Source organism: Gymnoscopelus braueri, assembly GCF_963280865.1.
Source record: "Gymnoscopelus braueri genome assembly, chromosome: 15".
NCBI classification, from domain to species: Eukaryota; Metazoa; Chordata; class Actinopteri; order Myctophiformes; family Myctophidae; genus Gymnoscopelus; species Gymnoscopelus braueri.
The window spans coordinates 1,745,509-1,771,877 of record NC_137620.1 but is presented as its reverse complement, the minus strand read 5'-3'; the positions used below and the strand labels follow the sequence as shown (position 1 = coordinate 1,771,877).

The 26,369-nt window shown below is 40.8% G+C and overlaps 1 protein-coding gene across 2 annotated transcripts in view; it reads left to right on the top strand.

Moving 5' to 3' along the window:
• The first annotated feature begins 16,865 nt into the window (after positions 1-16,865).
• The window catches only part of LOC308101729 (beta-1,4-mannosyl-glycoprotein 4-beta-N-acetylglucosaminyltransferase-like), a 42,693-nt gene continuing 33,189 nt past the window's right edge, over positions 16,866-26,369 (top strand). For both annotated transcript variants that reach the window (XM_080451188.1, XM_080451187.1), the window contains exon 1: positions 16,866-17,046. In XM_080451188.1, the coding sequence (XP_080307314.1) occupies positions 17,024-17,046 (23 nt within the window). In that variant the 5' untranslated portion in view covers positions 16,866-17,023. The remainder of the gene's footprint in view (positions 17,047-26,369) is intronic.

Sequence of the window (26,369 nt, the reverse complement as noted above, 5' to 3'; positions counted from 1 at the left end):
CTGCGCGGCTGCTGTAAGGCATAGCGGTTGGTTTGAGTGCAGACTTCCTCCAACACCTCATCCGACACCAGCAGCTCAAAGAAGTCCACGGGCTTATCAGACTGCAGAGCAGCAGCGGCATTCTGAGGACCCGGAGTCCCAGCTGTGAAGGGGATGTCCCGAGGACACCAGCCTGTGGACAACCACACAGGAGGAGGACCCTTGTCCTTCTTGCCCTTGCCACCACCTGTGAATTATAGAAATAGATCATTACCATAAAATACAATCTCTCACACACACACACACACACACACACACACACACACACACACACACACACACACACACACACACACACACACACACACACACACACACACACAATTCTTACCTCCACGACCAGCTCCACGAACCGCTCCACCAACTGCTCCCTCCTCCAGCACCTCCTGCAGCACCTCCTCACCACCACTAGCATGCAACCCTGTGATAACATAAAATATACTTTTATTTAGATATTATGTCCATCTTTAGCAAAGCATTTATCATCCACAGACCACATGCATATATACACTGAATATATAAATATGAGAGAGTACATTTACCATTACCCTGGTTTTAGCATTTTTTCATTCCTGTGCTATAATTGACAATTCACTCACCCCTACTACCGTCATCATCATCATCTACATCCATGGCACCCACCAGTACCTCCTCCTCAGCATCAGAATCTAGAATACAATTTCAAATACTCTGGTGAATATTATGCATTTAGCAAACATTATCCAGACAGAGCGACTGACAAAAGGCACATATGAGATCAAATAGACATGCCTGGTCGACATCAAAGGCTTCAGTTCAGGTCAGAAAAACAACATACAGATCTACAAGTTCAAAGAGCTTGTAGATCTGCTATTTTTATGTGTTATTTTTACACAATAAAAAAAAATCAATAGAGCCTAAACATTGTAATCATCTCATAAGATATATATATATATATATATATATATATATATATATATATATATATATCGCGTTTTGAGGCGTTGTGCGAGGCTCGCTCCGTTGTGGTCGCGAACCACAGGTTGAGAACCGCAGACACATACTTTAGACGGGCCTGTCGGGCACTTATGTTGCCAGATTGTGGGAAAGTAATAAGCAACAATATTATGCATTTAGCAAACATCCAGACAGAGCGACTGACAAAAGGCACATATGAGATCAAATAGACATGCCTGATCGACATCAAAGGCTTCAGTTCAGGTCAGAAAAACAACATACAGATCTACAAGTTCAAAGAGCTTGTAGATCTGCTATTTTTATGTGTTATTTTTACACAATAAAAAAAAATCAATAGAGCCTAAAAATTGTAATCATCTCATAAGATAGATGCATATATATATATATATATATATATATATATATATAGGCAGGCCTATATCGCGTTTTGAGGCGTTGTGCGAGGCTCGCTCCGTTGTGGTCGCGAACCACAGGTTGAGAACCGCAGACACATAGGCTACTCTAAACGGGCCTGTCGTGCACGCGCACTTATGTTGCCAGATTGTGGGAAAGTAATAAGCAACCAGGTCTATGAAAACGAGCCCATAAGAAGCGAATAGCCAGTATAGGCCACATGAGCACTTATCAAAAAAAAAAAAAAAAACAACAAAAAAGTGCTCACAATCACCATCATTTTCAAGCAGATTTACAGAAAAACAAGTCCAGTGTGGCTTAGCAGACCTAGACCTAGATACAAGCGTCATGTGAACCATGGCTTAGCAAACCTGGCAACGACGATAGTTTACTTTTCTGCATTGAATCAACTAAACGCACGGTCAGATGAACTAGTAACGAATACAACTCGATCAAATCAACTTGTAACACATAAAACGATAAAAAAAAAATGTATGCTTACCACTGGAAAAAGGACTGTGGCCCCGACTGGGCGCCGGGCCCGGTTCCCAAGCCGAGCCCTCAGAGGCTTCACTACTGCCGTCGCTGTGGCTGTCGGGTTCCTCCGCTCCTGACCCCAACTCGCTCCCCGTAACACTGCCGCTGGGCCGGGCCCGGGCAGGGCTCGCAGGAGGACTTGGGACGGAGATCCGTGGACGAAGGACACGGGTGCTTCGGGTCCTACGGCCGGCGGGCAGGTCCTCGCGGTCCTGGGTGCCGACACTCGGCCCTGGCTGGAGGTCCACAGGAGGACAAACCACTGGAGCTTGCTCTTGGGAGGCTGCTGCAGCAGGCCCCACCAAGAACCTCTCCATGGACAGCTGACCAGGTCCGGCGGTGTTCTTGCGCTTGCGTGAGCACTTTTTCCCTACCATAGCTACCCTCTCACAGTACACTATATCTAATATAAACTTTATCTCCTCTCTATTACCACCTATTTTACTCCTCTTCTCTCCCTGTGACGCCGATCACCTCTCCTATATATCTTCTCCTATTTCTTCCACTCTATATTACCTCCACGCCCTCACTATCTATAATATATATATATATATAAAACTCAGTAGGATTTATATATATCACTCTCACTACACTCAAAATATCAACTCACACACACAAACTCACGTACAAACAATTCACTCTTTCACTCAATATAACTCTCCCACACAAACTCACGTACAATTCACTCGTTCACTCAATATTACTCACGTATCTCACACTCGAATCTCTCGTTCACTCAACTTACGTATCTCACACTCGGATCTCTCGTTCACTCGCAACTCTCTGAACTACTACTGCTACTGCTACTGCTACTGCTACTGCTACTACTAATACTACTACTATACTTCTACTACTACTACTACTACTACTATCACTACTACTATCACTATCACTACTACTGTCACTACTACTATCACTATCACTACTATCAATCTATCTGTCTATATCTCTATCTCTCTCTCTCAATCACGATCGGCTCTTACTACAACTTTTGGAAAATGCACAGAACGAGGGGTGCGCGCAGCACCCCTTTTGTACGTTTCAGATCTCAGGACACCTGTTATTATTGTTATTGTTTTATTGTTATCCACCGTGGCTTTGATCTGAGCAGGTCACAGTAACCTGGATTCTTTATTATTTACAAAACAACAATATTGGCGGCGCGATCAGTCAGTTTATCAAAGGGGTAACATTCTGTGTGTTTGTGTTATGATCTGTCCTGTCTGCAGTGTGTGTGTGGGGGACAGGTTGCGTGCGTGCGGGTGCACATTACGAGTGCGAGCACTGACGTGCACACCCTTCCTTCTCCCACCTGTTAGTTTTCCACCGTGGCTTTGATCTGAGCAGGTCACAGTAACCTGGATCCTTTATTATTTACAAAACAACAATATTGGCGTCGCGATCAGTCAGTTTATCAAAGGGGTAACATCCTGTGTGTTTGTGTTATGATCTGTCCTGTCTGCAGTGTGTGTGTGTGGGACAGGTTGCGTGCGTGCGGGTGCACATTACGAGTGCGAGCACTGACGTGCACACCCTTCCTTCCCCCATAGAGCCGTCTGCCGGCTGCTGCTACTCTCAGTGATTACAGGCAGTGCGCGTGCACATTACGAGCGCGGCATGTGATGTGCACACGCTTCCCCAACGAGCCTGCCATGCTGCTTTGATTACTGCAGCGCAGCTGAGGGAGAGAGAGAAAGTGATCGGCTCGGATTAAATTTTAGGTTTGATGGGACCCCTGATCACTGCTTTAGTGAGTTGTAAAACATGTTTTGTGTGATCACATGTTCAGATTTTTTTTTTTTCAACTTCTACGTCATTTTCATGAAAGAGATTAACCCACAATGTGCCTGAGGGGTTAATCTAATGTAAACCATTAAAAAGACCGTAGCCCGTAGGGCTACGGTCTCGGCACTTAACAGTTGGATTTAGCGGCCCGTAGGACTACGGTCTTGGCAGTTAATGTGTTAAACTATGCATATGATAAAGAACTCGCACATTAAACTATGCATATGATAAAGAACTCACACATTTAACTATGCATATGATAAAGAACTCACACATTAAACTATCATAGTTCAAATAAATAATAAAGTTTAGCTTGTGTGGCGTGTTTGTTTTCTGCCAGAGAGAGAGAGAGAGAAGGGAGAGAGAGAGAGAGAGAGGGGCAGACAGACAGACAGACAGATGTCGTATATTGGCCCTTATTTCCTTATATTTTATGAACAGTATGCAAGTCAAAATCAGATATAAATAATAGAAGTTATTTTACTACAGTCAGGAGTAGCCATGTGTTGTAGACAGACACAGTCTAACTCTCTGCACTTCTGGGCTATTCAAGTACATGATGTTAATGTTGACCTGTTGTTCAAGAGGAAGCCTGCTGCCAGGTGTGAATGGTGATTTGCATCTCTATTGTTAACCTGATGACATCAGGATCTATTTCACGAAAGCGGAATTAAATTATCCTGGTTTGAAAGGCAAATCCAGGTTTGACAAGCCTGCGCTGTTCAGCCTGGTTTATTCAGTTCCACGAACGCCAAGCCAGGCTGAGAAGGAGAGGTTTGTCGAGCCAGGATCGTTAAACCAGGCTGAATGTGAGTTCACATATTCCTATAAAAGACCATGAAAGTCGATAGCAGAATCCTTGAACTTGACCAATCATGGAGCCCAAAACCAGAGCGGCGTTCTTCTCTGTGGCTGAACAGCAGCACTGCAGCAGCTCATGGAATCATACAAGGAAGTAAAATTTATAATAAGCAAGAAAGGAAACACGGCCGCAATAAATATAGATCCAGGGAGAAAGCGTGGCAAAGTTTGCCGACAAATTAAATGCACAAGTTGTCCAAAAATATGCAATTAATTTATATACAAATCCATAAATATATAATTCAGTTAGGCTTAAACATAAGGAGTTTAAGTGAATGTTGGAATTATAATTATAAACACTTAATAATTTTCTAATTTCTAATTTCTAAAATCGAAGATCTACAAGTGAAAAGCTTGCCTTTTGGCGGCCGGGGGTCCCCGGTCCACGGGGGTCAACGGGGGGCCGGGGGTCAATGGGGGTCCGGGAGTACCCAGCCCCCCGTGTACTCCCGGACCCCCGTTGACCCCCAACAGAGGTCCGGGGTATACGGGGGTCCAGGGGTCCACGGGGGCGGGGGTCCACGGGGGTCCGGAGGTACACAGGGGGCCGGGGGTCCATGGGGGGCCGGGGACCCCCGGCCGCCATAAGACAAAAACATTTCGGGCTTGTAGATCTTCGATTTTCGCATTAGAATTGAATAACTGTGGAAAAACTCATTGGTTTATGATTGGAGTCATTGGACTAACAGCTATTTCACAAAACTTGAAGAACAAGGCACTGGATTAATAAAGCTTGGCTGTTAGCCTGGTCCGGACCAGGCTAACTTCACAGCTAAATTGCCATGGTAACTAAGGCAGGATTGCTTCCGTGAAACCGGATCATGGATAAACATATCCAGGTTTACTGGCTAAGTTAATCTGCTGAGCTAACTCAGCTTTCGTGATACCGATTCCTGGATAATTTAAGCCAGGATAGCCGATTAAACCCGGTTTAAACCCGGTTTATCCCTAATCCAGGTTTCGTGAAATAGACCCCAGGTCTAGCTTCCTGACAGGCATGATGCATACAGATAGAGACACTGATCAAAGGACTTAGGTGGGGTGCTCTCACTGACCCCCACCCACCGCCTGTATTGTAATGTGAGCTACCTAGAGTATAAGAGTTGTCTGTAAAATGTGACTTGTGAGAGAGTACTGTCACACGCCGTGAGGCTGGGGGTGGACAGGGGCTCCTGCCCCTGGAAACTTTGTGATGCTGTTTGTTGTTGCTGAATAAATGAATGAATGGTGGAACCTGGATCCTGACGTCTTCTTCTCCTCTACTTTATTACAAGCAGCTAGGCCTGGTAACCCGCATTATAGTTATGCCTCAATTGACCAGACAGACAGACAGACAGACAGACAGACAGACAGAGAGACAGGGAGGGAGAGGCTGTGTGTGTGTGTGTGTGTGTGAGAGAGAGAGACACACACACACACACACACACACACACACACACACACACACACACACACAAACCCCCGGTTTTGTTGTGGGTGCCTGTGTTGTTGTCGAGCATTTCCTATAACTCATTCAAACCGGGAACACATTTGTGTATGAGTTTGTAGATCTGCTATTTTTTTTTGAAAAATCGTGGAAAATGTGTGCAAATCTTGTATGTGTATATGTATATGTATTTTTTAAAGCAAACATTTTTAACTCAAATCTTTGCTTCTGGGGAATCTACAAATGTCTTCTAAATCCTAACAGTTTTTTGAAAAAATGTGTGTTGCTATAATATCAATGGTGCTCAAAAATTTAACGTATTTGGCCGTGGTCCCCCGTCTCAAAATATTTTGTTGTAGGCACCCTCTCAGAAGTTGTAACAGAGTTTAAAAAAAAGTTTGCTTTAAAACATGTATTCAGGTTTCAAGATTTGCACACATTTTCACAATAAAAAAAAAAATAGCAGATCTACAAGCTCTTAGCGCGGCACTCGGTGCCGCACTATGAGCTTGTATATTGGCTATTTTTGAATAGCCAAAGAAATCTAAAAATGACACAGATGCGTTCCCAACAAAGTATAGATAGCCTACAGTAGTGTCATTGCTGTAACTTGGTATCTGAATGTGATGCTGTTGCTGCAGGGTGAACTATGGGTATCATAATAGTATAATGGAAGTCTTATAGCCCCCACCACCCAAAATCACCACCACCAGCCGCTACTGAAACTATGCGTATGGTAAGGAACTTACCACACACAACAAAGCGAGATCAACGTTCACATGATAGAAACAGTAGCAGAACATGACCTCAGGGCTGAAAATGAGACGATGCCTCAGTGTCAAGTGTTCAATGACAAGCTTTTACTGTACACACCTGTTCTAAAGAGGATACAATCGTTGCTGTCAGTTGATGTCCTACTCTTCATCATACTACAGTGTCGCACGAAAGTAGCAAAAAATAGCCAATCTACAAGCTCTTGTAGATCGCCTATTTTCGCTACTTTTGATTTAGTTTTAACCCATCAAGACCGGGAACGCATATCTGTGTCACTTTACACACTTTACACTTTGGCTTTTAAAAAATAGCAGATATACAAGCTCATAGCGCTGTACCGAGTGCCGCGCTATGAGCTTGTAGATCTGCTATTTTTGAAAAATCTTCTAGGAATATATATATTTTTAAAGGGATTTTTTTTCCTCAAATCTTTGCTTCTGGGGGTCCCTGGAAAAAGGATTTTCAGATGGGGGTCCGCGGTCACATACATGACATTTTTGGGGGTCCTTGACATGAAAAAGTTTGAGAACCACTGATATTATAGCAACATAAGTGTGTCAGAAAACTGTTATGATTTAGAAGACATTTGTAGATACGTTCCTGGTCTTAATGGGTTAAGTGGTTACAATTTACAATGTAGGCATTTATCAGACGCTCTTTATCCAGAGTGACTTACAGTAAACAAGGTACACACAGACAAGGAATGCAGAGAGACAGTGTAGTGTGTCAGTAAATTTCCACCTGACATGTCAACGAATTGAAAAGCTGTTATAATACGGGTTTATTGTGTTAATAATACAGGTTTATTGTGCAGGGGGGGATGAAGTGACACTGAGATCAGTGGTAATTGTTGTCAGGACCGGTTCCATCTGGGCTGGACGGAGCCCTGAGGCCACAAACCGAGCCACGCCAACACTAGTTGTGTGCAGAGCTGCCAACTCGCACGCAATGAGCGTGAGACACGCGCAAATGACCCTCTTCACGTGCACTCGCGCCACACATCGTATTTCTCGATTTCGCGATTAAAGGGAATAAAATTATTGTTTCTTAAGTAGCCCCCCACCCGTTAACTGTAGTGAAAAGCAGAAATGATAGGTGCGTGTGTGTGTGTGTGTGTGTGTGTGTGTGTGTGTGGGGGTGTGTGTGTGTGTGTGTGTGTGTGTGTGTGTGTGTGTTTGTGTGTGCGCGATGCGACTCGTTGTGATTCCGCTGGTCTGTAAACTGACCTCACGTCACCACCACCACAGATGGAGGAAATGTAAACAAGAACACGTGGATTATAAACGCAAGACTTTGGCCAAAGTTCATGAAACCATGCTCCTTGACTTAAACCGGTGGTTCTCTAACTTTTTCGTGTCAAGGACCCCAAAATAAATTGTATTTGGCTGCGGACCCCCATCTGAAAACATTTTGTGCCAGGGATTTTTACAAACATATAGCAGATCTACAAGCTCATATCACGGCACAAAGTGACACGCTATGAGCTTGTAGATCTGCTATTTTTTGAATAGCCAAGGTATAAAATATATGGTTGAAGTGGTTAAAATGATTGTGACGGTATGTTAACTAATTTTGCTGGGTACTACCCCCCCAAGGAACTCACTTTGAGAACCAATGACTTAAACAATACACAGTATACACGTTGGAAGTGCGTTCTCTGTTAACCTCCGAAGCATTAGGTGAGTCGTGGTAATTATCTCATGATGCTGGCTGACTAAAGTAGTGCTACTGTGTGTGTAAAGATTATATGGTATAATAAGGTGCACACTTATTATACCATGTGGCCTTTGACACCGTTAATCACCCAATTCTGGATGAAAAGCTAAAAGCAATAGGTTTTGATGATACGTCGGCTAGCTGGATGAGATCCTATCTGGAGGGGAGGGAACAGGTGGTCGAAGTAAACGGAACCCTGTCCCCCTCCTCCCAGTGAGTTGTGGCGTTCCGCAAGGAAGTATACTAGGACCTTTACTGTTCCTGATATATGTGAACGATATGTCATCAGCTTGCGACTGCAACCTGTTCCTGTTCGCAGATGACTCGGCTCTGCTGGTCTCGGACAGGGACAGGCTGCAGGTCCAAAATCTCTCAGCTCTGAACTCGATACAATCCGCATCTGGCTCTCTGACAACAAACTATCATTACACCTGGGTAAAACCGAATCCATTCTCTTTGGGTCTAGTGTTAACCTTAACAAGGCTGAGGGCTTCACAATCAAAGCGGGTGACGATGTTATCACAAGAAAGGAGGAAATTACCTACCTGGGTTCCATCCTGGAGGCAAACCTCTCTGGTGATAAGATGGCAGAAAGAGTCATCAAAAAGGTCAATGAACACGATTTCTGTACAGGATCAAATTTCTAGTCAGTAAGAATACCCTGAAGATTCTAGCAGGGGCCCTCATCCAAGGTCATTTCGACTATGCATGCTTCTCATGGTATCACAACACCACTAAGGCCTTAAAAACAAGGCTCCAGACATCCCAAAACAAACTGGTAAGGTTACTTCTTGGCCTCAATCATACAACCCATACAACCCCTGCTCACTTTGCTAGGGTTGGATGGCTCAGGGTTGAGGACAGAGTACGGCAACTTGCCTTGGGCTTGGTCTACAAGATTCGACACAACATTGGGATCCCCCTGTAATGGTCAAAATACTTCCAAAACGTAAATGAAGTCCACGATCATAACACCAGAGGCAGCTCCACTGATCATGTTCAACCCAGATTTGGCACAAACAAGGGAATGAACTCTTTCTCATGCTATTCAACAAAAATGTGGAATGCCCTACCCAAAGGAGTAAAGGAGTGTAAAACCCTACTCACTTTCAACCTACCCCCCCTCCCCCTCCCCTCCCTTCCTAAAACTGTCTATTGTACATATTTCTTGTTTTTCATACCAGTAACATGTAAGCTGATTGTATGACGTTCTGCATAGTAGTGTATATTTGTATGTCTTAAATGTCATCATGATTTGAGTGCACAGGGATCTCATTTTAAATAAGCCAAGTGCTTTTATGAGCGATCCAGTTGGACCTTGTATTGTGATTTGTACTTCCTTGTACTGTTACCATGTCTTTCTAAATAAAGTATTCAATCAATCAATCAAACAACTTTTCGGTCATTTTTGGCTTTGCAAAGCCATAGCTCTGTCATTAGACTGTGTGTGTGTGTGTGAGTGTGTGTGTGTGTGTGTGTGCGTGTGTGTGCGTGTGCGTGTGTGTGTGTGTTTGAAGTCGTTGCCATTCACATGGCACGTGGCCGTTGCATGTGCATTTTGCACGTATGTTCGCGTCATGTTCTACTTTGCTTTACCATGAAACCGGTTTCTGCACATACCTAGGGATGAATGCAGCAATTACATTCTCTGGAATGCATCCTTCTAACAATTCAGGTCGAGTTATTTGCATATTGAAACGGATTTGAAATGTCAAGCCTCTGATGTTTTTTTTTTTTATTTAATTTTTTATCCCACGATTTTGTAGCCCTATTTTTTACACCCAGTGCCAATTGTCTATGTAATCCTGGGCACTACCTTCCCTCTGCCAACCTAGGGAGGCCAGGGCCGAGCTCATGCCTCCTTCAATGCATGAGAGCCAACTGACCTTCTTGTCACCTGACAGGGGAGAGTTTCCCTGGTTGGACGTAGCGCGTGGAAGGAACACGTTATTCCAACCAGTTCCCTTCCCCTCCATCAGGCGCCCCAGCTGGCCAGGGGGAGGCAGTATAGTGACCAGGATTACTGCATGTTTTTGTGAGGGTACCTACCCTAGGAGACACGGGGAGAACATGCAAACTCCACACAGAAAGGCCCTTTCGCCAACCCCACCTAGGGTATGATGACGCAGAGGAGAGAACACGCCCCGAGCGCCCACAGCGTCCCCTGCGGGAATCGAACCCAGGACCTTCTAGCTGTGAGGCAACAGCGCTACCGACTGCACCACCGTGCCCCCCGCCTCTAATGTTTTTACATATAGTTCATCATGCAATGCGTGTGTTCCGCTCTCAGTTTCATCTTATGGAGGCCATCGCCCGCACACACGTTAAAGTCTATTTAAGTTCATGTAAATATATATTAAGTTCTAAATAAAAACGGGTTTCCCTCCCACTTTATGTTGTATCTCTTTTTCCCCTAGATGGGGACGTAAACAACTATAATATCCATTCCAAGCATGAAAAAATCGCCCCCGGTGTGTAAGGACCTGTACCATTCGTCAGTAGAGTTGCAACTTAATTCCATACATTGCATTTATTAGATACATACACAGCCACAGAAAACATAGGCATATGGCTGTGTATGGAAGACATGCAATAATATCCTGCTATATTGTAACCTTATCAATCACTAGAAAAACTATCCGACGTTCATCTACAGTACTGTTGATGATTGTAGAGTGGGCAATTAGAATGGAGCAAGCGTCAGATAAATTATATAAGTATAATAACAAACTATTCACATCAAAACACAACGGTTTTTGTTAGGCAAAAATACACCCTTTGCCATGCAGTTATTGCCATGCATAGGCCTATAGGCTCACATGTACACTTTTTATCATTCATATTTATTGATGTTATTCACATTTTTAATGCTATTCATAACATACGCAATGTAATGTTTTCATATTGGTCAAGGTGCGCTGTCACAATGTTTCTGCCGAGGCAGAAATGCCACCCTTTTCACATTGGCCTGTCATAGCGCCACCAGGAGGCCACAATAACCTACCTGACCTGGCGGAGACCTGTGCACTATACTTATTTTATTATTACTTATTTTGTTACTTATTTTATTTTATTACTTATTCATTGTATACTTTATTATTTATTTCTGCTGCCACAGTCATCTTCTTTGTTTGTTTGCTGCTGCCTTTTATCGAGGCTTATCGTTGTTATGCTCCACTGTCATATTGTCTTTTATGTTTCTGTTGTTTTGTAACTTTTTTCTTACTGTCTATTCGTTTAACAGTTTAATAAAGTTCTATTTCAATTAAATCCAAATGTCCTTCTAATCTGCTATTAATGTTTTGCCTCGTTGAAACGGGCTATAAATAAACGTGCATCGCCTTTTCTGGGTGTTTGGGAGACGATGGAGAACCTTTGGTCGTGTGTCATGCAGTCGCCAGTGTTGCCTGATTTTGTGAGAGAAATAAGCAACCATTTCTATGAAAACAAGCCCAAAAGAAGCCACTATCATAGGGCCACATGAGCACTTTAAACCTATATGATGTACGTATATCAGCTATTTAAATAGTAGATCTACAAGCTGACAACGAGTCGCGATGCAACACAAATCTGGTACGGGGCACAAAATATTTTCAGATGTGTGATAGGGGTAAATACATGTTAATTTGGGGGTTAGGGACATTAAATATATTTTAAATTGGGGGTCCATGACAAGAAAATATTTGAGAACCACTGGTTAAAATAATGATAAAAAATAATAATTGGAAGTAAGACCAAATAAACAACTACACTTTAGAAACAAGCCCAAAAAAAACGCAACCCGCAAGCAACTTGTAAAAAGAAGTCCAAAGTCTCTTACAATAAGCAGACATGGCAACCCTGTCAGTCACTGGTATTTTAATGACAGATCAAAGAAAGGAGCGGTTCGAACCTTTATGTTTATGATCCTAAAGGAGGTGACTTTATACATTGTCAGATACTTGAACGTGTCCTTATATTATCATCACTTTACCCAAATACAGCTGGAGTTAGGATGTTTTGACCATTAATGTGGAGATAGTTATTTTGTCCATTGATTAGAATGACCAAGTCAGACTAGCCGGGGACCCCCCACTACATATTGTATATAGTCGGGGACCCCCCACTACATATTGTATATAGTCGGGGACCCCCCGCTACATATTGTATATAGTCGAGGACCCCCCACTACATATTGTATATAGTCGGGACCCCCCACTACATATTGTATATAGTCGGGGACCCCCCACTACATATTGTATATAGTCGGGGACCCCCCACTACATATTGTATATAGTCGGTGACCCCCCACTACATATTGTATATAGTCGGGGACCCCCCACTACATATTGTATAATATACAATATGTCGGTGACATATTCGGTGTCACCGACATAGTCGGTGACCCCCCACTACATTTTGTATAATATACAATATGTCGGTGACATATTCGGTGTCACCGACATATTCGGTGTCACCGACATAGTCGGTGACCCCCCACTACATATTGTGAATAGTCGGGGACCCACAGGCCCAAAAGCTCAAGAAAAAGGGTTGAACCTTTGATGTCATGCTCTGCTTTTTGTTTGTTTTTTCTATTCATTGTCTCCGCCGGAGGTGGAGAGTATGTTTTCGCTTCGTCCCGCCGTGTGTTAGCATGGCCCCTAGCCAAGCTAACATTGGTCAAGCTCCACGTGACACGTGTCAATATGTTGACACCAATGCCTTTGATTGGCTAGAGGGACGTATGACGAAATAAAACCGAAATAAAACCCTATAAATAGGTGTCGCCATTTATGTTTTTTGAAGTGAGGTAAGACAGGATCAATCAGTCTTGATTGGAACAGTACCTTCCAGTACAAATCACCCGTCCGTGCGTGTGTGTGTTCCTCTGAGAACACCTAACATTGGTCAGTTTTACGTGACATCACAATATGTAATATAAATATATAAATAACTTAGATTGGAGAGGCTGAGATCACACAATGAAACTAACTCCCATTATGCAAACTAAAGAAGCAGCAAATGAGCATCTGAAACCTGATGAAGACGTTAAAGATAGGGTAAGTGATTTCATTTGATTAAAATAGCACGGATCTGCTGGCGGAGACTTGTGCTCCGAGGAGCACATTTTCTAGTGAATTCATCAATTCACTCGGTCATTAAGGTCCACAGAGTGAGAGGTCATTAAGAGGTCATTAAGGTCATTAAGAGGTCATTAAGGTCATTACGGTCCACCGACCGGCCATTTTTGTATAATGATGTGTGATGTTCTTAAAGTCCTCAGTAGGTTGTGTAGGCTGTCAATAAATGCTTCCCAGATACACAGCACACATGTGTGAACAACACCAAGTCAAGAAATACACGCACAAAACCTTTCCAAATGATGTATAGCCATTATTTGTACCAAAAATGCACCCCCTTTTTGCATATTCCCCAATATTGTCATCTTTACCTCAATAGTAATCAACTTTGCCATGGGTTATGACATCGGACAATGTGTCATTCTTTTCAGCAATTCTTCCACACAAACCGTTATTAAAATCAACCCTAAATCAAAGGATCTGTGGTGACTTTATTACCCTTATGCTCAAAATTCCTAAAGACATAAAAAAAATACTGTACCCCCAAAAGAACTTGTAACACAACACATTCAAAACAACACAAGTATTTTTTTACTTACTGTAAGTCACTCTGGATAAAGAGTGTCTGATAAATGAATACATTGTAGATTGTGGTTACTTTTTAACCTAGTTACCCCTCTCTCTCTCTGGTGTGTGGTTGAGCGTCCTATACAGGAAATGGTGCTCTTCAGCTCACAAGAAGCAAAAGGGTCTATATGTCAAACCACACAGTGCTTAATCAGTCAGTTTCAGTCAGTCAGTCAGTCAGTCAAGATGAAATCTGCAATAACATGTGAGTACTTTATTTCAATCTTATTTTAGTTGATATTTACCAATTACATTTAATTTAGTCGAGGCAGAGAAGAGAGCTTTGCACTCATTAAGACCAGTGGTGTAAAGTAAGTAACTTTACTGGAGTATTTCCTATTGTCTGTACTTTTACTTCTACTCCACTACATCTCAGAGGCAAATATTGTACTTTTACTCCACTACTATTATTGGAAAACTTTAGTTACAAGTTACTTTTCAGATATAAATTATTATATTATGAAACAAGCATTAACCACTTAAGCCCTATTTTATACATAGGCTATTTGAAAATAGCCGATCTACAAGCTCACTCTCTCTCTCTCTCTCTCTCTCTCTCTCTCTCTCTCTCTCTCTCTCTCTCTCTCTCTCTCTCTCTCTCTCTCTCTCTCTCTCTCTCTCTTTCTATAGTAAAACTATCAATACTGCAATGTAGAAATATTCTGTTACAAGTATAAGGCCCGTGTTCAAAATGTTACTTGAGTAAAAGTACAAACATATTGGCATTAACATATACTTATTTACAAAATATACCAAAAGTAAAAGTACTTTAATGTTTGAAAATAGCAGATCTACAAGCTCACAACGCGTCACGATGCGACGCGGTGTGAGCTTGTAGATCGGCTATTTTCAAATGGCCTATATATAAAACATTAAGGTCATTAAGAGGTCATTAAGGTCATTACGGTCCACCGACCGGCCATTTTTGTATAATGATGTGTGATGTTCTTAAAGTCCTCAGTAGGTTGTGTAGGCTGTCAATAAATGCTTCCCAGATACACAGCACACATGTGTGAACAACACCAAGTCAAGAAATACACGCACAAAACCTTTCCAAATGATGTATAGCCATTATTTGTACCAAAAATGCACCCCCTTTTTGCATATTCCCCAATATTGTCATCTTTACCTCAATAGTAATCAACTTTGCCATGGGTTATGACATCGGACAATGTGTCATTCTTTTCAGCAATTCTTCCACACAAACCGTTATTAAAATCAACCCTAAATCAAAGGATCTGTGGTGACTTTATTACCCTTATGCTCAAAATTCCTAAAGACATAAAAAAAATACTGTACCCCCAAAAGAACTTGTAACACAACACATTCAAAACAACACAAGTATTTTTTTACTTACTGTAAGTCACTCTGGATAAAGAGTGTCTGATAAATGAATACATTGTAGATTGTGGTTACTTTTTAACCTAGTTACCCCTCTCTCTCTCTGGTGTGTGGTTGAGCGTCCTATACAGGAAATGGTGCTCTTCAGCTCACAAGAAGCAAAAGGGTCTATATGTCAAACCACACAGTGCTTAATCAGTCAGTTTCAGTCAGTCAGTCAGTCAAGATGAAATCTGCAATAACATGTGAGTACTTTATTTCAATCTTATTTTAGTTGATATTTACCAATTACATTTAATTTAGTCGAGGCAGAGAAGAGAGCTTTGCACTCATTAAGACCAGTGGTGTAAAGTAAGTAACTTTACTGGAGTATTTCCTATTGTCTGTACTTTTACTTCTACTCCACTACATCTCAGAGGCAAATATTGTACTTTTACTCCACTACTATTATTGGAAAACTTTAGTTACAAGTTACTTTTCAGATATAAATTATTATATTATGAAACAAGCATTAACCACTTAAGCCCTATTTTATACATAGGCTATTTGAAAATAGCCGATCTACAAGCTCACTCTCTCTCTCTCTCTCTCTCTCTCTCTCTCTCTCTCTCTCTCTCTCTCTCTCTCTCTCTCTCTCTCTCTCTCTCTCTCTCTCTCTCTCTCTCTCTCTCTCTCTCTCTCTTTCTATAGTAAAACTATCAATACTGCAATGTAGAAATATTCTGTTACAAGTATAAGGCCCGTGTTCAAAATGTTACTTGAGTAAAAGTACAAACATATTGGCATTAACATATACTTATTTACAAAATATACCAAAAGTAAAAGTACTTTAATGTTTGAAAATAGCAGATCTACAAGCTCACAACGCGTCACGATGCGACGCGGTGTGAGCTTGTAGATCGGCTATTTTCAAATGGCCTATATATAAAACAAGGCTAAAGTGGTTAATGTATTATCATATAATAATGTATATCTGAAAAGTAGTAAGTAACTAAAGTAAAGTTTTCAAATAATTGTAGTGGAGCAAAAGTACAATATTTTCCTTTGAGATGTAGTGGAGTAGAAGTCAAAGTATTGAACTTTAAATATACTACATTAAAGTAAAAGTTCCTCAAAATTGTACAGTACAGTAGAGTAAATGTACTTAGTTACTTTCCACCACTGCTCTCTCTCTCTCTCTCTCTCTCTCTCTCTCTCTCTCTCTCTCTCTCTCTCTCTCTCTCTCTCTCTCATATTTCATATGTATAACGTGTTCCTCTTTTATTGACTCCACCCTCCCCTCCCTCTCTCTCTCTCTGTCTCCTCCCATTGATGCGTGTGTATGCTCATATTTATGATGTTAAGTGAGGACAGCCTGACAGACAGATAGTATGGTAGCCTACTGTAGGCAGGTAATGTGTTGGACGATACATTGGACATATAGATAGATAGAGAGAGAGATAAGTAGATAGCATGGTAGGTAGGTAATGTGTTGGATCTGCTGGATTTCATCTGCTGGTTCATCATGGTCAGAACTAATCTACTGAGGTAAGTCACACCTGTCTGTCTGTCTGTCTGTCTGTCTGTCTGTCTGTCTGTCTGTCTGTCTGTCAGTGGTGTAAAGTAACTTTTACTCAACATTTACTCAAGTACTGTACTTAATTTACTTTTTTTATTTTGAGGTACTTTTACTTAACTGGAGTATTTCCAATTTCCAGTACTTTTACTTCTATTCCACTACATCTCAGAGGCAAATATTACACTTTTGCTCCAATACAATTATTCTAAAACTTTTGTTACTAGTTACTTTGTAGATTTTGATTATTATTACAAAACGTACATTAAGCAAATTCAGGCCTATATACATTTCGACCATTTGAAAATAGCCGATCTACAAGCTCACAATGGGTCACGATGCGACGCATTGTGAGCTTGTAGATCTGCTATTTTCAAACGATTTTTATACATTTAATACATTTGAAAACTTGTGAAATGGGACATTCTTTATAATGAGTACTTTCTACTTTTGGTACTTTTAGTACATTTTGATACCAATACTTTTGTACTTTTACTCAAGTAAATTTTGAATTCCGGACCTTTACATGTATTTCTACATTGCAGAATTCATAATTTTACATAATTAAAACATTTGAGTGCGAAACATTCATTACATCAACTTTACAATCACTATAATCTCAAACTAAATGACTTATAACACATTAAACATTGTGCGTCTAGGGATTAGTACAGGCTTGTTTGCATAAGGTGTTCTTTTAACCTTTTCTTAAAGGTGAAAATGTTATAAGAACTGCCTCATGCAAACAGGCTTTCTGTCTGTCTGTCTGTCTGTCTGTCTGTCTGTCTGTCTGTCTGTCTGTCTGTCTGTCTGTCTGTCTGTCTGTCTGTCAGCCAGCCTGTCTGTCTGTCTGTCTCTCTTTCTCCTTCCTGCCTGCCTGCCTGCCTGTATCAATATATTAACAGTGACAGTGGTTTGCAGATCACCTGAACACCACCTTTTCTGTCATAATAACTTTATCTATGTATATAGCACCTTTCAAAAACAACTTACAAAGTGCTTTACAATAACAACAGTTAATATACAGAAATGAATTGTATAGATAGTACAACAGTTCATAATTTAAGAAAAAGCTGTGCGATAGAGGTGAGTTTTTAGGAGAGATTTGGAGGAGGACACTGAGTTTGCCTGCCCGAGGCCCCCAGGCAGTGAGTTTCACAGCCGAGGGGCCCGAACGGCCCTTTGTGACAAGGGGAGACTTTGGTACCTTCAATAGCGCCCCCTGCTGGATGATCTCAGGCAGCGGCCTGGCTTACAAGGAGTTAAAAGGTCACAGATATACGCAGGAGCCTGACCATCTATGGCATACATGGACAACTGGCGGCCCAGGGGTCACATGCGGCCCCCACCTTCACTTAATACGGCCCGCAGGTTAATATCGGAATACTGATTTATTATTGATTTCAGCGGTTACAATTCGAAACATGACCCACTTTAATTACTTCTGTCTATATTAGTAGCTTAATGACTAGTATTCAAATTGTATTGTCTTTTTTATGTCCAATGTGTTTGTATTTTGTTCATAAAGTTAACACAAGTACTAAATGCATTTGAAATTAAATAAAAGTTTTACTTTTCAGGATTCCCCCAAAAATAGCATTTTTTTTTCAGGATTACATAAAAAAAAATTCAAAAATAGCAGATCTACAAGCTCAAAATTGTAGATCTGCAATGCGTTTTGAGCTTGTAGATTCTAGGCTATTTGTGCTACTTTTGTGTGATATAGAATGACGAAGTACGGCATTAATTACGGAAAAAGTTAAAACACAGAGATAAGATATGTCTGCCCGACAGTATATGACATGTGGCCCCCTGTTCTGGAGTGAGTGTGGAAATATAGTGGCCCTCTCCATCATCAAAGTTGCATCATCCCTGATCTAGGCCTTTAAAAACAAGCAGTAAAATCTTTAAATCAATTCTAAAACTCACAGGTAACCAGTGAAGGGTGTAATGTGCTCTCACTTCTCTTGGTGTGGGTCAGGAGCCTGGCAGCTGTGTTTTGTGCATCACTTGTAGTCTTTGAATATTTTTCTTACTGATCCCTGAGTAAAGTGCATACTGGATGACTTTAGGTTATGATGGACTTCCCTCCTTCATATGGATTACTTTCCTCAGACCAATTACTTCATGTCTCACCTGCATGTTATCCTTGTAGCCTAAATGTCTGACTGTACCTTGTACTGTTTACTTTTCTGACTAATACAGTATTCAAATAACTGCACAAAGAACTGTGGTTCTATGTGTTACTACTGTATATATCCAGTGGTGGAAAAAGTACTCAAACGTTTTACTTAGGTAAAAGTATCAATACTGCAATGTAGAAATACTCTGTTACAAGTAAAAGTACCAGTATTCAAAATTTACTTGAGTAAAAGTACAAAAGTACTGGTATCAAAATATACTTACTAGTAGTAGTACTAAAAGTAAAAGTACTCATTATGCACCCATTTCACAAGTTTCCAAATGTATAAAATCCTTTGAAAATGACAGATCTACAAGCTCACAATTTGTCGCATCGCGACACATTGTGAGCTTGTAGATCTGCTATTTTCAAATGGCCGAAATGTAAAGGGCTGAAGTGGGTAATGACTGTATGTGTTATAATAATAATCAAAATCTACAAAGTAACTTGTAACTAAAGTTTTCAAATAATTGTAGTGGAGTAAAAGTATAATATTTATATAATAAGTATAATATAGATGTAGTGGAGTAGAAGTAAAAGTACTGAAAATTGGAAATACTCCAGTAAAGTAAAAATACCTAAAGTACAGTAGGCCTACTTAGTTACTTTACACCACTGTATATATCTATATATTATTGTTCGATAGCATCTGCTGCTATGTTGTTACTATACAGTTTTTTCCACTCTAATCCTATGAGGAACATTACATTATTTGAGTTGTACTTTTCCTTCTTTATACCTCTATTCTTCATACAAAGTAAGACTCTTATATCAGGCCTGTTGCACTGGATGACTTCACGTTCGTTATGACGGATTACTTCCTTCACAATGAATAAGTTACTTTCCTCAGGTCAATTACTTCCTGCTAAGAGGATTTCCTTTCCTTTATGTCTCACCTGTGCAGGGACGTGCTGGGCCCCATTCAGCCTGGGAATTCCCATTCAGCTTGGGAATCTCCGATAGAGAGAGGCCAGTAAGGCCGGAAATGTTTTGCCTCCGGCCGCGCGGTGAGGTCCCAAATACTAACCGATGAGCGGTATATTTTTATTTATAATAAAAATAAACAATTGTATTATTTGTAATAATGAAATGAAAAATGTACAATAATGATAAAATACTGGAGTTACCGGTGCAACTCAAGGATTGGCCATTTCAGATGAGAGACAAGCCAGTGGGCCAATTACATGAGTTATATTTACTTTGTGGGCCGCCCAGACCCAAAAAATATATAGAAAAAAAAAGAATACATTATTAAACGACCGGCCTGGTCGGCCTGGAATAGGCTCTATGCAGCCATATTGGAAAAAAATTGGGCCTCTTCTTACTTCCTTCACAGGTGTTACCAATGATACTAATGAAGGCTCTGTTCCATTCCGGTCAAACAGAGTCAGTGGTGTGTAACTCTGAGAGTGTACAAATGGAACCAAATGGACCCGTAATTGCAGCCACCTGTAAGTGCTCTAAGGTTTTGAAGGAGATTAGGGTTTTACACTCCTTCACGACTGTTGGTAGGGCATTCCACATTTTTGTGGCATAGCAGGAGAACAAATGTAACCCCTTGTTTGTGCCAAATCTGGGTTGGACGTGATTAGTGAAGCTCCCTCTGGTGTTGTGATTGTGGACATCATTGACGTTTGTGAAGTAGTTGTGACAGGTACATGGGTGTCTTTGTGGTGTAGCGTATCTTGTGGACCAGGCCCATTGCAAGTTGCTGTACTCTGTCCTCTACCCCTGAGCCATCCCACCCTAGCAAAGTGAGCAGGGGTTAGATGAGTTGTAGATGTAAGGCCAAGAAGTAGCCTTACTAGTTTGTTTTGGGATGTCTGGAGCCTTGTTTTTAAGGCCTTTGTGGTCCTATGGTACCATGAGGTGCATGCATAGTCGAAGTAACCTTGTATGAAGGCTCCTGTTAGAGTCCTCAATGTATTCTTACTGACCAGAGAGGATATCCTGGTAGATCGGCTTTACATTGTTGCTACTGTGTGAGCTTGTAGATCGGTTTTATATTGTTGCTTCATATTTTAGACCCCCCCAAAATAATCATATTTGAACTGGAGACCCCCCAAAATAATCACATTTGAACTGGGGACCCCCCAAAATAATCATATTTGAACTGGAGACCCCCCAAAATAATCATATTTGAACTGGGGACCCCCCAAAATAATCATATTTGAACTGGGGACCCCCCACCCTGACAAGCAAATGGAATTGTAGGAGTTGAGGCATTACATTTAGTTTGACTCGGTTACACAGATAAATATTGTGAAAATATCAGATCTAAAAGCTTGCAGCGTGGCACGAAGTGATGCGCTGCGAGCTTGTAGATCTGCTATTTTTTGAGAAGCACTGTTTTAAACCACTGTTCTACATCCTAAGAGTGTTCTGAAAAATGTATAAAGCTAAAATCTAAAATGACAGTGGATAGGGGCGTGTTCATCTGGAATGGGGGTGTGGCTACGCCTTGAGCATAGCGTAGGCATTACTAGTACCGCTTTACAATGTTTCAAGTCCTATTTAACTGACAGGAGTTTTTTTCTGTTCATCTTGGGGAATTTCCATCAACTATAAGGCCCCTCTCATCTGTGGAGTCCCCCAAGGTTCGATCCTGGGCCCCATCCTCTTTCTACTATGCATACTGCCCTCTAGGGGAAATCGTAACGAGATGCAACATATCACTTCACTGCTTTGCTGACGACATCCAAATCTACCTGCCTCCAGTGGTGGAAGAAGTACTCAGATATTTTACATAAGTAAAAGTAGCAATACCACAATATAAAAATACTCTGTTACAAGTACAAGGCCTGTGTTCAAAATGTTATTTGAGTAAAAGTACAAAAGTATTGGTATTAAAATGTACTTAAAGTACCAAAATTAAAGTACTCAAATGTTTGAAAATAGCAGATCTATAAGCTGTCAACGCGACGCGTTGTGAGCTTGTAGATCGGCTATTTTCAAATAGCCTAGGTATAAAATAAGGCTAAAGTGGTTAACGTATGTTTTATAATGTAATAATGTATATCAGCAAGGTAACTAGTAGTAACTAAAGTTTTCAAATAATTGTAGTGGAGTAAAAGTACAATATTTGCCTCTGAGATGTAGTGGAGTACAAGTAAAAGTATAGACAATTGGATATACTCCAGTACATTACAGTACAGTACTTGAGTAAATGTAATTAGTTACTTTACACCACTGCCTCGGGGAAATCATATCCAGACACAACATATCATTTCACTGCTTTGCTGACGACATCCAAATACCTGCCTCTCAAGTCAGAAGACAATAATTTAGATTACAATCTATTACAGCTGCTGCAGGACTGCCTGGCAGACAATCAATCCTGGATGGGCTCAAATATTCTCAATCTTAATAAGACAGGAATCATCATTTTCGGCCTCGACTTTCCCATCCCTCCCCCTGTCATCCTAGGACCCCTTAATGTCATCCTAGGACCCCTTAATGTCATCCTAGGACCTATTAGCTCTGCACACGCACTCCTCTGTAAAAGACCTTGGTGTCACTTTTGATGCAGAGCCTTCAAACTGGACAAACAGGTTAGCTCTGTTGTCAAATGGTGCGTTCACACAGGCAGATAAAAATCACACCCAGTGTGAGTAAGCGGTGCCTACTCTGTTGATGACGTGATGATGATGATGTGTGCTGTCATTCAGGCGGTACAAATCTATTTAATGTGTGGGCGCTGGCATTCAGACGGTACTACTCTGTTTGATGTGGGGGTGCTGATATTGAGGCGGTACTAAAAGAGTCTTTTAATCAACTTTTAAGTATTTTTACTAATTTTAACTATGTTTCAGTATTTGTACTCATTTTATCTACGTTTACGTATTTTTACTAATTTTAACAACATTTAAGTATTTTTACTCATTTGAAGTACTACTGAGTAGTTTTACTCAATTTAAGTACTCTTAAGTATTGTTACTCAATGTGTTTACTTTAAAGTATTTGTAATCACTTTATTTACTTTTAAGTATGTTTTACTATTTTTTTTCAACTACTATGTATTTTTACTCATTTTGAGTACTTTTAAGTATTTTTACTCAATTTAAGTACTCTTAAGAATTTGTACTCAAGGTATTTACTTTTAAATATTTGTACTCACTTTATTTACTTTTAAATATTTTTACTCACATTGTAGATCGGTCGTTTTAGTGTGTGTGTGTGTGTGTGTGTGTGTGTGTGTGTGTGTGTGTGTGTGTGTGTGTGTGTGTGTGTGTGTGTGTGTGTGTGTGTGTGTGTGTGTGTTTGTGCGTGCAAACGTGCGCGCCAGCCTCTGTGTGCAGTGCTGGCTTGTGTGTGTGTGTGTGTGTGTGTGTGCATGTCTTTAAGTGCTGAATGTGTTGCAATGGTGCGCCTCGCAGGACCACATGTTCTATGTGTGTGTGTGTGTGTGTGTGTGTGTGTGTGTGTGTGTGTGTGTGTGTGTGTGTGTGTGTGTGTGTGTGTGTGTATGTGTGTGTGTGTGTGTGTGTGTGTGTGTGTGTGTGTGAGTGCATGTCTTGAAGTGGCGCATGTGTTGCATCTTTGCCGCCCGCAAACGGACGGACGGACGGACGGACACACACACACGGTCAAATGTAGAGAGGCTGGCACCGCTAAAAAGATACATGCTATACCATTCATCTTCAATGGAAACCAGCGACACGAAGAAACAAAGATACATCCAACGTTTGTAGCTGTAGCTCTAGCAAGAAAGATACAAATTCAAGTTGAGCTGGGTTCAACTTCCAGATACAAAGATACGAAACTACAACTGTAGCTCCGATGTCCGCACGTTTGATGACGTCAACGATCGCGTTGAGCAACACAGATACAAAGCGACACGGTGACAAAGATGCTGTGTATTTTAGTATCTTTGTCTCTTTTAATCTGCCCATGTGAACGCAGCAGAGAGACTTCTAGCCAAGATTAATCCATTTAGACCGGGAACGCATCTGTGTCATTTTAGATTTCTTTGGCTATTCAGAAATAGCAGATATACAAGCTCATAGTGCCGCGCTATGAGCTTGTAGATCTGCTATTTTTTTTTTTATCGTAAAAAATTTAACCAATACTTTTTTGCTTTTACTCAAGTACATTTTGAATTCCAGACTTTCACCTGTAACACAGTATTTCTACATTGCAGTATTGATACTTTTACTTAAGTAAAACATTTGAGTACTTTTTCCACCACTGGTGCTATATAAATACAATTTGATTTGATTTGAACTTTGATGTGGATGGGGGCGTGGTCATGTAGCAGATGATCTACGAGGATTCAAAACAAGCTTACGAGCTTAAAGGCCTCATTGTGTTGCCAGGTTTTATGACCTGTGTGTTTTTAAGGGTGTGTTCAGCCGGTTGGTGCTGCCACTAGTGATAGTCATCGTCACAGAAATAGAACGTTAACCCATTCAATCCGAGGAACGCATTTGCGTCATTTCAGATTTCTTTGGCTATTCAAAAACAGCAGATCTACAAGCTCATAGTGCTATGAGCTTGTAGATCTGCTTTTGAGAAAAATCGTGAAAATGTGTGCAAATCTTTGAATATATACATTTTTAAGCGAACATTTGTAACTCAAATCTTTGCTTCTCCCTGGAACAACATATTTTACAAATGTTCGCTTTAAAAATATATATATTTAAAGATTAGCACAAATTGTCACAATTTCTTTTTTTTAATAGCAGACCTACGAGCTCATAGCGCGGCACTCGGTGCCACGCTATGAGCTTGTAGATCTGCTATTTTTGAATGGCCAAAGAAATCTTAAAATGACACACAGATGCGTTCCCGGCCTAAATGGGCTAAGGAAATACAACCAAATATTTGTAAAGGAGCCTGTTTATCCTGCTACCAATCACTGCACTGATGTCATCACATAACTACAGTATCACTGGCTTATTTGCACGTGATGTCTATGGTGTTAGTTTGTGTGCAAGTTCTATTGTTTTTGTTATGTCCATAAAAAAAAGAAAGGGAGGAAGAAGAGGGGGGGGGGTAAGGGGGAAGAGAGATCAATCAAAGAAAACAAACAAAGTATCTACATATTTACACATGGTACCTGAGATAAGATATAAAGGCGCGTGAGCGTAGCAGCTTATGACAGTCAAGTTAAGATTTATGGACGTTATAGTTAACCCATTTAGACCTGAGGCCGATTCTAAAAATGCCTTCTTTTTATGAAAAACTTCAAATATTTATTCAAAGATTACAACAAATGTATGTTGCTACTGCACATAGCAACAGGAACCCCAAAAGGGGTTCCCGTCCTGAAAGGTATAGTTACAAATAGGGGTTCCCGCCCTGCACCGTAACCCAAATGGGTTAAGGTGCGAGACAAACAAAAACCTAAAGTTAGCGCGTTGTACATGGGATTAAGGTGGAAAATGTCAGTGCGTGTCGACCACATAATCCACCATAAAGTAGACTGATACTCGTATAATCCAGATAAAGTAGACTCCCACTGGTATAATCCACATAAAGTAGACTGACACTGGTATAATCCACATAAAGTAGACTGACACTGGTATAATCCACCATAAAGTAGACTGACACTGGTATAATCCACATAAAGTAGACTGACACTGGTATAATCCACCATAAAGTAGACTGATACTCGTATAATCCACATAAAGTAGACTCACACTGGTATAATCCACATAAAGTAGACTGACACTGGTATAATCCACCATAAAGTAGACTGACACTGGTATAATCCACATAAAGTAGACTGACACTGGTATACTCCACATAAAGTAGACTGACACTGGTATAATCCACATAAAGTAGATTGACACTGGTATAATCCACATAAAGTAGACTGACACTGGTATAATCCACATAAAGTAGACTGACACTGGTATAATCCACATAAAGTAGACTGACACTGGTATAATCCACATAAAGTAGACTGACACTGGTATAATCCACATAAAGTAGACTGACACTGGTATAATCCACATAAAGTAGACTGACACTGGTATAATCCACATAAAGTAGACTGACACTGGTATACTCCACATAAAGTAGACTGACACTGGTATAATCCACATAAAGTAGACTGACACTACTGTAATGTCACTGATTATACCAGTGTCAAAATGAACACTGTGGTAT